General features: G+C 37.1%; 2 protein-coding genes across 4 annotated transcripts in view; one reads left to right on the top strand and one right to left on the bottom strand.

Annotated features, from left to right (window-relative positions):
* NF1 (neurofibromin 1) overlaps positions 1–13,394 on the top strand; it is a 289,204-nt gene that overhangs the window by 234,726 nt on the left and 41,084 nt on the right. For both annotated transcript variants that reach the window (XM_035027762.1, XM_035027763.1), the window contains 3 exons: positions 8,640–9,072; positions 9,652–9,992; positions 12,296–12,498. In XM_035027762.1, coding sequence (XP_034883653.1) covers positions 8,640–9,072; positions 9,652–9,992; positions 12,296–12,498 — 977 coding nt within the window. The remainder of the gene's footprint in view (positions 1–8,639; positions 9,073–9,651; positions 9,993–12,295; positions 12,499–13,394) is intronic.
* Positions 1,199–5,399, bottom strand: EVI2A (ecotropic viral integration site 2A). 2 transcript variants are annotated; one of them, XM_035027766.1, is made up of 2 exons: positions 5,183–5,399; positions 1,199–2,579 (listed from the first exon to the last, which is right to left on the bottom strand). In XM_035027766.1, exon 2 carries the CDS (start codon positions 2,562–2,564, stop codon positions 1,860–1,862), a length of 705 nt encoding a protein of 234 aa, XP_034883657.1. In that variant the 5' UTR covers positions 2,565–2,579; positions 5,183–5,399; the 3' UTR covers positions 1,199–1,859. The 2 variants fall into 2 exon arrangements, with proteins under 2 accessions (XP_034883657.1, XP_034883658.1); XM_035027767.1 differs by lacking the exon at positions 5,183–5,399 and adding an exon at positions 4,654–4,772.

Consider the following 13,394-nt stretch of genomic DNA (forward strand, 5'->3'; position numbering starts at 1 on the left):
ATGAAGTACTTACCTAGTTAATGTCTTATTTTTTTAAAGGACACTAATTTGTTTTAATTTCTTCAGACAAGTATATATGTCACTTGACTCAATGAGTGCTTTGTGTAGCACTCTTTGTTCTAGTACACAGTCTCAAATTTTTAATTTATACAAAATGGGAGCTCTGCCCAGTTGCATTGCCAGTCTGGTCCTTTTTACCCCTCAAAAGATAACCTGATGTCACCATGATTGGCATGAGTGTTCTCTTCCCTTTTTACTTTTTTGACATTTAGCTTTATCTGGAATAATATGGTTATAATTTATTTATTTTTTTAACAAATTGGTAATAAATTGATCATAAAATTGATGCTTTGGTTTTTCCCTCCCATTTTAAGATACAACCTAGATCTTTGAAGCCATGGTGCCCGTAAGAAGTGATTTTGATGATCAAGACCAGTATCACCTAGGGAATTAATGCAGAAATTACCAGTGCTTGGAGGTTACCCCATTCCAGCTGAATCAGAAAGAGAGAGTGGGAATTAGGTATTGGCTAGCTTTAAAAACTCTTCAGATGATTCTGATGCACAATCAGGTTGAGAATCACGAACCTAGAAGGGAGGGTAAGATTGTGATCATATTTGGAAAAAAATATATAAAATTTTTTCTTAAATGGATAGCATATTGCCCAAAATAAATGCTCAATAAGGGATGAGAATTTTTAAATGTAGCTTGGTCTTTAATTAGTATGCCCTGGATCAATTTTAGTAGATAGTTGGAAAGTCTCTCAGACCAAGTTTTGTAATATATTTAACTGAAGGTGGAAGTCTTGATTTAAGTGTAAGTCATTATTTTACTTGAACCCAGTTTCTTGAAAGGTTAAACAGTGACTGGAGTATCCTGTTTTCCAGATGAGAGCAAACATACACACATCTTTCCTTTGCTCATGTCCCATTAGATAGTAAAAAAAAAGTAAAACTGATCATTTATTAGGCCACTTGGCACCCTTGAAGTCAGAAAATTAGTCACCCTTTGGATATTTGCTATAAATATTCCAATAAGCAGTATTTATAGAGTAGAGGTACATTGCATTTAAACAGTAAGATGTGCTTTACATTTACACTTGGCCTTCTGTTGTGGTTACAATCTCATCTGTTTCAGTTAAGCTCTATTTCTTATTGATCTTTACAGTGTGTTGCCTAAGATAATAAACGGAATACAATTATATGTAGTCAGTTTTATTCTAATGAGTCTTAATTCATTATACAAAATTAAAAGTTTTAATTAAATATTTATAGTAGAAAAACACTTTCTTCTGTGTGCGATATGTAAAGATGAAAACATCTGGCATAAAATTAGCTGTGCTGATGTATGAGCTGGTCCAGATTCTGTCACGTTCGGCAAAGGTACCGTTAAACTGCAGTTCAACTCTACGCACTAGGAATTTGGCTTCTGTTAGATGCTGAAGCATATACTTGCCTCTAAGGACACACTAAAACTCTTCAAAGTTCAATTACATTCAGACAAAGATCATCTAACTACTGTTGCTGAACAGGAAATATTTATTTAATTGTCCCTTTCTGCCTCCCATTAGTCAGTTCCTTCAACTCGTCTTTAAAACCTTTCCCACATTCTCAGGTGTTTGGTTATTTACTTTTTAAAATACTCAGTGTCAGGACAAAAGTGCACAGTTTAAGTAATTGAGAAGGTGGGCAAACTTCTCCCCTTCTCACCTGCTGGATTCTAAATTGCAGGGCTGCCATGTCAACAAATTTTAGACCACCAAACCAACATGTTGGCTTTAAATATCAAACTGATGTCATTTTTTTTACTTCATAAACTTTCTCATTGCTCCTTTGCATTTTTCTTGACTAAAGCGCCTGTTAGTTAGTGAGTTTTTCAGTTCCTCCTTCATCTTTTCTTTCCCTTGTAGCTGTGAGTGTTCCAGTAGATTGCATCATTAGGTTGGGCCCTGTGAACTGTTGTGCTCTTTTCCAAGTGTCTGATTCAGCAGGCCAGAGACCACTGCTTGCCAGAAAATCACCGTTGCTTCTAGGCTGACGCTTGCCTACTTGTTTTGATCGTCTGAAAGATGAGACTTTGTTTGCCAGAACTACAGTTGAGAGAAATAGAAGGGTGCAGATGAGAAAAAGCACTGCAATTATAACGAAGCAAATTAGCATAGCCATTTTGTTGTTGTTTTCCTCACAGACCTCTTTTTTGAAAATTTCACGGTGACCTTTGGTTGTGTTTTCCATGCTCTGTACTGTTGGAGAACTGTTCCTGACGACAGAAGGTATATAAAGCTCCAGTTCCGATATAGGAGTTAGAGATGTGACCTGAGATGATGTTGCTATTTCAGTCCTGTTTATAGAGTTACCTCTTTTATCTACTGTAGAAGTTGTAGGGTTTGTGTTAATGTTTTCCTTTTGGTTTCTGCCCGGCTTACTTTGAATATCTGGATCCCAGACAGTAGTACTGTTAGCCCACAGATGGGTATAGTTTGCGTTTATTCCAGGAGACCAAGAAAAAACTGTTGTCGTCAGAAGGGCAAGATGCAGGTAAAGTCCTGTATGCTCCATGTCCATGAATATGCTGGAAATCTGTTGGGATAGCAGTATAATTTATTAATTTGGGAAAGAATTATGGTTCCTGGTTGTTGTGATTGTAGTTAAAAGATGGACAGCTGATACAAGTGAGCTACAAACTCATGCCTAATATTTGCTATCCTGTTTGAATTCCTTCTGACTTTGTTTCTGTCAGGCTGTGTATAAAGAAACAATTTAATTTCTGTATTCTTTCAAATGCTAGAGGTTAGCATTATGAATAACTGTGAATCATTTTAAACTGAATCCCGTGGTTTTATATAGTTTTCTCCCTCCCAAGCATACTAAATTTCAGCTTTGAGTCAGATACTTCTGCTTTGTTTTTTTGATTCCTTCTTTTTTTTTTTTTTGCTCCCAACCATTTAAGGATCTTTCTTGCAGAAACTCCCCACCCTCTATGTGTCACCAATCTTTATAGTAAAAGAGAAATGTGGCCTTGAGCATTTTGCTTCATGTATGAAAAGAAAACACAAATGGCTTTTTTGGTTTTTGTTTTGGGGTTGAGAAAGGGGAAGTGTAGCAACCAAAGGAAAATGGATTCCAAATAGGAATTCAAGATGTTCTTTTTTCTTCTTAGGGTTTATCTTGAAGCTTAGAATAAAGCTGCTACTTAGAAATATACTCCCCATGTTTGTGAAAGCAATCATATGGTGGTGGTTCTCTCTTTTCACCTATATATCCCCTGACTTATTGTGGCTTTCTAAAAGCAAAACCATGCCAGATTTCTTCTGAATAATCTCAAAAGTTAAACCAAAGTTACTGGATAACTGAAAAAAGGATATCATCATTTATGCCTAGCATTTTTTTGTATCACTGTTTTGACATAATTTTTTAAAATAAATTATACAGTAAAATAGAGAACATCAGGTTTGGGGGGATTTAGACTATGGGAAGTGGGAAATCAAGGCAGATCGTAAGTCTCAACATATAAATAAAAAAGATTAATTTTAGTTTTGGCTTCAAGCTCCTTGGAAGCCAGTACAAAAAGGGGATAAGTCTGTTCTAATTCTCATTATCCACCCTATGATTGAAGATTTAAATAGAACTCTTTTATAGTAATATTCTGTTCATCTGAGCTACTTTTGTAAGAATATTTTGTTAGCATTAAATAGAAGCAAAACTAGATTATTCTCCTGAGATTTACTCAGTGAAATTACCTGTTTAAGAACCTTATTTTAAAGAAGTCCTTCTCAAACTTGAATGTGCATGAGAGTCTTTTTCTTGTTGTTTTGTTTTTCTTTTTTTTTAAATTGGATTCTGATTCTGTAGGTCTAGGAATGACCTGAGATCCTGTGTTTCTAACCACCACCCAAGTAAGACAGATGCTGCTGCTAGTCATGCTTTTTTTGAGTTTCGAGGTTTTATTAGAAATAGTTGCTATATGTCATTGGATAAAATTTGTATGCTATTGATATACAGAAATTTGAAAATAACAAATGTTATATGTTGTTATACAAACAAAAGTAGCTTATAATAAACAATGCTAAATGGAAACTAGCCACTGAAGTAGTATTTCCTAAAGGAAAAAACCTTTATTATGTGTTCTAGAATTAAGATGACTTTTTGGATTATGATCTTTAATAGACAAAGATATTGCACACTGACTTCTGTATAATAGTGTTCAGCTTCAGTTTTTAAGTTGAATAACATAAATCTTTGTATACCTTATGATTCTTTCACAAAGAGAAATACTTTAAATTGGATTAGCAAGTAATTTCCATCTTTTCATACTAGACTAGATTTCTGCATTCAGTGCTAAAATTATTTAAAGTGGGTTATTCCTGGGGCGCCTGGGTGGCTCAGTTGGTTAAGCGACTGCCTTCGGCTCAGGTCATGATCCCGGGGTCCTGGGATCGAGCCCCACATCGGGCTCCCTGCTCAGTGGGAAGCCTGCTTCTCCCTCTCCCGCTCCCCCTACTTGTGTTCCCCCTCACACTGTCTGTCTCTGTCAATTAAATAAATAAACAAAATCTTTAAAAATAAATAAATAAACTGGGTTATTCTTATCACATTAGTTCATCAACAATGTAGTATACATCATGGTATTCATACACATTTTAGCAGTGCTTACCACGCACGGGGTAGATAATAGGCCCGCTGTTGATTGTCTTCAGCCAGATGTACTGTCATCCCCAAATAAACAAACTGTTAACAAAATGAGACTTTCTCTTGCCCTTACAAATGCCTGAGAATAGAGGACTGTCTCTGCATTCCTAATTTATGCCATGGAGGCCAGGTTATGTTATCAAAAGTTTTCTTTATCTCTGGTCATTTTCAATAAAATTTATAATGCCTAAGCATTAGTAATGAGAACTTTATTTTTTCGACTTTTTAAATAACAAAACTTTTCAATTCACTGTGGAGTCTAAACTCAGATCCTTCCGAATCGTGATAAAAACTATTGTTGATGATAAATCTTTCCATTTCTAACTTAAATGTTACTTAATAGGACAGAAAAAACAGCATACATTTTCAAACACTTATGATTCTACTTTGTTAGTAAGATTCTTAGGTACTCTTTGAAAGCACTTCCTTGAACACTAGTCCGTACAAAGTTATAGGTGAAAAGGCATAACAAAAGCCGAATATATATGACCTACCTTACAAATTCTTGGTCAAAATCTGATTATAACCTGACTTTAATAAGCCACTTCTTTTCTTGTCTTGAAGCACAGCCTCCAAGTAATTTAAAGCAGAATAGACTTGGAGAATATGAACCTTAAAGTAAATCTGCAGTTAAAAAAAAAAAAAAGATATGTACAGCTAGCTTTCCACTTTTGAAACCAAACCACAGATGACACATTTCCTTTCTGCTGCAACTAAAGCACATATCACGGGGGGGGGGGGGGGGGGGGGTAAAAAAAAAAAACAAAACAAAGTCCAACTTGTCCAGTTGGCCACTGGCATGACAGGAGGCTTTGTACAACAAATCCCCGCCTCCAGGGCAGGGAGGGTTTTCCGCTCAGTGCCTTTTGACCTTATGCTCATTATATATGCCTGCAATGTGTTTTTGAATGATAGTGTCATTCAAAAGAAGATGGAATGGTATTTTTCCTGCAGCATTAAAATCTCTAAAAATTTGTATACCACAGACTGATTTGATGACATGCGTTTGGAGACCTGGGGTATTGGTCAGATAATAGAAACAGTGAAATACATAACCAACATCTCAAATTGTGGAACTACAACAATGACTTGAGAAAATATCTAGTAAACTTAGATTATATGGGGCAGAGTAAGTTTTTATGTGGTTTAGTGTATACACATACAGACTCTTTCCCCTTGAATGTCCTGTCATCACTTCATATTCAGTATGTCTAAAATGGACTTCATTTTCTCTCCAAAAGTCCCTGCCCCTCATGATCTCTTTGTTTTTGTTCATGATAGCAGCCTTCTTTGTGATCTCAGAGGCTTGGTATATAGCGAGTCCTTTTAATTCAAGTCCTTCTTTCAGCCCTGATCAGACCTTGGATCATGTTGGTCCTTTCTTCATATTCTTGAATTGGTTTCTTTTTTTACTGTCACCATAGTATTTAGATCCTTATTAGGCCATACCTAGACTACAGTATCTTTTTTACCCGCCCCAACTCCTTCATAGAGCTTCTATATATCACTTCCTTTGATCATATCACCTCTTTCTTTACAAAAATAAAGTTGAATAACTCCCTGACACTATAGCAGTGATTCAGAAATATTTGTGCATATAAATATCAGATAGAAGGTTGTTTAAAAACAATGAAAATTGCCGGGCCCCACTGCATAGATTCATATGTAGTAGAAATGGACTGCATTTGTATCAAGTACCACAGTTGATTCTGATGCTGGTGCTTCACAGAATATATTCTGAGAGGGGCGCCTGGGTGGCTCATTTGTTAAGTGGCTGCCTTCGGCTCAGGTCATGATCCCGGGGTCCTGAGATCGAGTCTCACATCGGGCTCCCTGCTCAGCGGGAAGCCTGCTTCTTCCTCTCCCACTCCCCGCTGCTTGTGTTCCCTCTCTTGCTGTCTCTGTCTCTGTCAAATAAATAAATAAAATCTTTAAAAAATATATATATATATATATTCTGAGAAATACTGGGCCTCTGGGAGAAAACCTGAATCTCTTAGTTTTGATCCTTTAACAATTTAACTATTATGTATTTTTCCAGCTTTATCTCTTTTTTTTAAAGTTAAACTTTTAATTTAATTTAATTTTATTTTTTAGTTTTTATTTAAATTCCAGTTAGTTAACAGACAGTGTCAAATTAGTTTCAGGTGTACAGTTTAGTGATTCAACACTTACAACGCCCAGTGCTCATCACAAGTGCCCATCTTAATCCCCCTCACCTATTTAACCCTCCTCCCACCCAACTACCCTCTGCTAACCATCAGTTTGTTCTCTGTAGTTAAGAGTCTGTTTTCCGGTTTGCCTCTCTTTTTTCCCCCTATGATCATTTGTTTTATTTCTTAAATTCCACGTATGAGTGAAATCATACGGTATTTGTCTTTCTCTGACTTATTTCTCACTTAACATAATACTCTCTAGCTCCATCCATGTCATTGCAGACGGCAAGACTTCATTCTTCTTTATGGCTGAGTAAGATTCCGTTGTATATATACCACTTTATCCATTCATCAAGTGATGGACACTTGGGCTCTTTCCATAATTTGGCTATTGTAGATAATGCTGCTGTAAACATCAGAGTGCATGTATTCCTTCAAATTAGTATTTTTGTAACCTTTGGGTAAATACCTAGTAGTGCAGTTGTCCAGCTTTATCTCTTAAGGCTTCTCTACGTGATCCTTCATTCCAGCTAAACTAGCTGACGTGCCTCAGCACATCTCATCTAGTTATGTTTCTTTTTTTCTTTACCTCTCTCTCTTAGATCTGCTAATCCCTGCTCTTGTTGAATTCAGAATTTCTCCCACCCACTTCAGCCACAACATCTATGTAGTTTTCAAGGACTACCTAGTTTGTGTTCATCTCTCCCTCTTCTGAACTATTTTTCTCTGCAATTCATTTGATAAGTGATTACATACTATCTCATACCTTTTCTTTGATCTTGAAATATTTTATTTTAAAATCATTTAACTTGATTTTTATCTTTTCTCCCAACAAGATTAAAAATTCTGATGTAAGGATATTTATCTGAGCCTATTGTGTAGTCTTTACCAGAGTCATCAAGTGTAGAACATTGGGCCAAATTAATATTAAGTTGTTTTGATTTGAAGTTCTAGTACTGTGTTCTTCAGGGCTTTCTGATGGTCCTTACTTTGGCTACTCACACTGATCAGCATTCTTTTGAGTGTAAGCAACTTATGACCTTGTATGGCTTAATCAAAAAAATGGAATTCATTGGCTCACCAACTCAATAGTCCAGGGATAAATTTGATCCCAGGAGAGGCGTTATCTAGAGTTCAAATGAAATGGCTGGGGCCCCAGTTTCTCTCTTCGTTTCTCTGCTCCATTTCTTCAGTTTTTAGGCAGGCTTTCCCTTCATATCTCAAGGTATGAGCTAACAACTCCCAGGGCAATGTGTTTCTTTGTTTATAAACACCGGGAAAGAAAAAGTCTCAATTCCCAACTACAGCTAAAGTTTCTGAATTGGGCCTCTTTGGCCCTGGTTGTCCTGATTTGAGTCATATGGTCATTGCTGAACCTCTCTGGTCAAGGTGGGGTAAACAAATTGACTAAAGCCATTCAGATCACCCCAGGGCTCCAGGTGGATCATTCCCACCCAAAGTGTTCACCTGGGAAATTCGGTGGGCCTAGAGGCAACCAATCAATATTCACTGCCTTCCTCTGCTTATCTGGGGTGTGCAAGTTTGTTGTTGCTCAAGAGTGTTGGAATTGGAAACTTGTCTCTTTCATTTTACTTCAGCCTTATTTCTCAATCAATATCTAAAGGATAACTGATTTTTAAAAATGGATTTATATTTTACGTAATTTTTTGTTATTACAGTTTTCTCTAGAAAGCTCATCAGAAAATTAAAGGAATAAAATAGATTAGTAGTCTCTGTATATTTATTCAGAACTCTGTTAACAATCTGTGTCCTTTTTTTTTGTCATCTTCCTTAGGTTTAAAACTGGTCAAATCAATGGCGATTTGCTGATATACCACGTCTTGCTGACTTTAAAGCCATATTATGCAAAGCCATATGAAATTGTAGTGGACCTTACCCATACTGGGCCTAGCAATCGCTTTAAAACGGACTTTCTCTCCAAGTGGTTTGTTGTTTTTCCTGGCTTTGCTTATGACAATGTCTCTGCAGTCTATATCTATAACTGTAACTCCTGGGTCAGGGAGTACACCAAGTATCACGAGCGGCTGCTGACTGGCCTCAAAGGCAGCAAAAGGCTCATCTTCATAGACTGTCCTGGGAAACTGGCTGAGCACATAGAGCATGAACAGCAGAAACTGCCTGCTGCCACGCTGGCTTTAGAAGAGGACTTGAAGGTATTCCACAATGCTCTCAAGCTAGCTCACAAAGACACCAAGGTTTCTATTAAAGTAAGTTTCACTCCACATGAGGTAAATGATTTGTCACCCTTCTTGGCTAGCCAGACTGCACTGGCCTCCCTAGGTGTTCCCATAGAGGTGGATCAAATGTAAAGTAGGTCCAGATGGAGGAAAACTAAGCTTTCTATCTTCGTGGAGGTCCTGTGGAAGATAGGAGAGGTGTACACTTAATTATATTCTAGGTTGGATTGGAGGCAGGGGAGTGTTGTAGAGGGTGGTTTGCCATCTATCAGTCAAATGGTAGAAATGTGTGGAGGGTGGAAGTGACCAGTTGAGAATTCTTCTGATTATTACATGCTTTTTGTGGAATGGAAGACATGACCCAGGATAAAACCAGTGATTGATTATGGGATTCTTGAACTTTTTTAAAAAAAAATGTTTTCAGTCTCTTTTGAGAGCATTTATCACAATAACTCTTGACCCCATTTGAACATTGGCAGTAACTCTTCCTTAAATGGCAAACGTGGTATTTGTTTGGTCAGTCAGTTGGTTGGTTTTCAGAGCCTCTTAGAGTTCTACGTAGTGGAATTTAACTCTTCTTCACTCTGCCCTCTCACCATCACTTTCCAGGTTGGTTCTACTGCTGTCCAGGTAACCTCAGCAGAGCGAACAAAAGTCTTGGGGCAATCAGTCTTTCTAAATGATATCTATTATGCTTCGGAAATTGAAGAGATCTGCCTAGTGGATGAGAACCAGTTCACCTTAACCATTGCAAACCAGGGCACACCACTCACCTTCATGCACCAGGAGTGTGAAGCCATTGTCCAGTCTATCATTCATATTCGGACACGCTGGGAGCTGTCGCAGCCCGACTCCATCCCCCAGCACACCAAGATTCGGCCAAAAGATGTCCCTGGGACGCTGCTCAATATTGCATTACTTAATTTAGGCAGTTCAGACCCTAGTTTACGGTAGGTTTTTTAAAAATTCACTGCAACTTTTTTCAGAGTTTGTTGCTTTTAGAATGAGACCACTTAATAAGCTTTTAATACAGCCTCTACCTTAATACTCTAAATCGGAAGGTATGCTATGTTGGTTAACCAGTGTGACCTCATCAGTTTGTGGGGTATTCACATGAACTGTGGAATTCTGAAAAGGGTGATTCACACTAAACCAATACATGTTCTTTCTCCAGGAAACTTTCATCTGAAACAGACTACATAGCAGTTTTGGTTTTGTTACTCCCCCCCACCAAAAAAAGCCTTTTTTTTTTTTTTTTTTTTAAAGTCTATTCCTAAGTTTCTCCTTCTGAGTCCTCTAATTATGTTTTCCCATGTTCAGAAGTATATCACTATTAAGTTTCCTCACAGTCAGATTATTATTGTTTGACAAAGGAGGGCTTAATGTGCAATAACTCAAACAGTAACATTGCATACTTTCCACCTATATGACTTGAACAAAGCTCTTGAAAGAAGTCTTAAGACAGATGTAGATGTCATCTGATGGGGTATAATTGGTTCTGTTTAGATTTAATAATCTGAACATGAATGAGGAAGGAGCATGGCCTGTGGGGTCAGTAGATTTGGTTTAAATCTAGATCTGCTACAATGTATGACTTTAGGCAAGGTACTAAAGTTCTCTGAGCTCTAGTTTCCTCATTTTGAAAATAAGGGTAACAGTGCCTTTCCTATATACCTACAAAGGTTTCATAAATAGTATGTGTAGCAGTATATTTTAGCACCTAGTAAACAGTTTGTGCTCAGTATTACTGCCTCCCAACTCCCCCTCCCACCCCTCCTCTCTCTGCCAGTGTGTCTTTGTACTCCTTCCCTCCTTTCTCCCCTCTGCTTTTCGTGTTGGGATAATTCTTTGTCCCAGGTTCCTTGGGACTGTCAAGATTTTTACAGATATAAATTCTTATGGGGTGTAATGTAGCCCAAGTTTTATAAGTGGGCCTTTTAGGATTCCTGATTCTTAAATAAAGGGGGGAGGCGGAAATCAAGATTTCTTTACCTGGACGGGCCTCCCAGAAATTATGTATAAAATTTTGTGTATGCTTAGCTTTCGTTATCTCCAAGGAATCTGACCTACCCCAGTTTGAGCAGGCCTGGTTCTTTATAGCGGCTGAAATGTACCGAATAAAAGTCAATGGTATAACTCCAAATTCCTAGGAGTTAGTAAGAGATACACAAACTTAGAAACAATAATACTAATATTCTCATTTTAGGAAAATAGAGCTATAAAGCCTGCCTTTAATTTCTAATTCAAAATTCCTCATAGAAGAATGCTAACAATCTTCTAACAGTTACTAGCTTCACTGAACCTGTATTCTCTTGTGAAATAAAGTGAACTGACAGCTTCTGTTTTTTGCTGAAGCATGTCATTCCAGAGAAAAAGGCTTTAGGCTGACTTAAATTTCAGTGGCTTTTTGCCCCCATATGGTTGTTGCAAAAATATAGTAGCATGATGACGGTTCGGAGGTCAGGAAAACCTGAAATTTGCTGAGCAAACTATTTCTCTTGCTGGATAGGGGAGAAAAATGAAAATTTGAAAACCAAGTACAGTTTTTTTACTTGTGTCCTAAATTGCTTAAGTATATTTTCAGACATTTCTAAGGGAAATTTTGGTTCTAATGGAATTTGGATGTATATCATTGTTTTATGTTTTCAGTGGTTAAGTATAATGGAAGGAAAAACCGGGGGGACTTAATTATATTATGTTTGTTTTTGATCTCTAGTTTGTAGTACGTCATATAGGACATCAAGAAAGAAATTTGGTAGGTGCTGATGAAAGATTTTCACATTTTAATTTGATGAGGGGCCCTCTCATTTCTCTTCTTATGATCCCCATTATAAATGGATCTGATGAGAGGGGGAACCACAATTTGAGTTTTTGGCTTCATTGAAAATATGATGAGCCTTATTCTAACTTTATTGATCCACCTTAGGACCATAAACCTCTCATATTTTATATCCTAGTAAAATGTCTTTTAGAAACGTCTTAATACTTACCTGTCTTAGGAGCCTCACAGTGCTCTTCTGGTAATGTCAAGAACCTCCCTTGAATCCCTAAATGATGAAAAAAAATCCCTAAATGATCAAGGGGTATTTTGTATTTACCATAGAACCATAACATCTTATCTCTCATTGATCATAAAATTTAAAAATAGTTGATTATGCTTTGTAGTAGAATAATAAGTTGTACGTTATGAAAAAAATTTGGAATCATAAGAAAAAATAAGTTTTAAAACAACTTCGTTTGTGTTTTCTCCTAGGTCAGCCGCCTATAATCTTCTGTGTGCCTTAACTTGTACCTTTAATTTAAAAATCGAGGGCCAGTTACTAGAGACATCAGGTTTATGCATCCCTGCCAACAACACGCTCTTTATTGTCTCTATTAGTAAGACACTGGCAGCCAATGAGCCACATCTCACCTTAGAATTTTTGGAAGAGTGTATTTCTGGATTTAGCAAATCTAGTAAGTAATAATAATTTTCTTTAATACTAACAATGATTTTTTTTTTTTTTAAGATTTTATTTATTTATTTGACAGAGAGAGAGACATAGCGAGAGAGGGACCACAAGCAGGGGGAGTAGGAGAGGGAGAAGCAGGCTTCCCCGCGGTGCAGGGAGCCCTATGTGGGGCTCGATCCCAGGGCCCTGGGATCATGACCTGAGCCGAAGGCAGACACTTAACGACTGAGCCACCCAGGCGCCCCCTAACAATGATTCTAAGAAGATTCAAAGAAAATCCTTTCATTTCAGAATTTGCCAGTGAAATCATAATTGATTGTATTTTCGGTTCTTTATCTCTTCTAATTTTTCATCTGCTGTACTCTGCAACTGAAGAAACTCTGAAGGAACTTCCCGGTTAGACAACATTGAGAAATCCACCAAAATTCTGGCCATAAAAGCAAGGTGGCAAGATTTTTGATACTTTACATGTCTTTGAGCCACTTACAAAGTATTTTTCACACTGTTTCAGTTTAATTAGCTTCAGGATTTCTCTTCTTAGCAGATTATTCCAAATGAGTGAAGTATCCATGTTGTCTCCTTGATTTTAAGGAAATAGTCATTTTTTCTTTTTGTCAGGTTGACTTTGAATTGTGATTTTATTGGTCATGTACAGTTCCTGAAGAATGCAGTGACACATAATACAGGGTCCAGAGTCAACTCCTGACTTGGTTTTTAATAAGTCTTATAAATTTAACATCCACTGTTTCCATTTATTCATCTTCATACCCTGTTGTGGTATAAATGTTGCTCTTCCTCCAGCTTATTTCCTGACATTTTCTTTCTTTTTTTTTTTTTTTTAAAGATTTTATTTATTTATTTGAGACAGAGAGAATGAGATACAGAGAGCATGAGAGGGAG

This window comes from Mirounga leonina, unplaced genomic scaffold, assembly GCF_011800145.1.
Source record: "Mirounga leonina isolate KUSES-001 unplaced genomic scaffold, KU_Mleo_1.0 Mir_200, whole genome shotgun sequence".
Classification (NCBI taxonomy): domain Eukaryota; kingdom Metazoa; phylum Chordata; class Mammalia; order Carnivora; family Phocidae; genus Mirounga; species Mirounga leonina.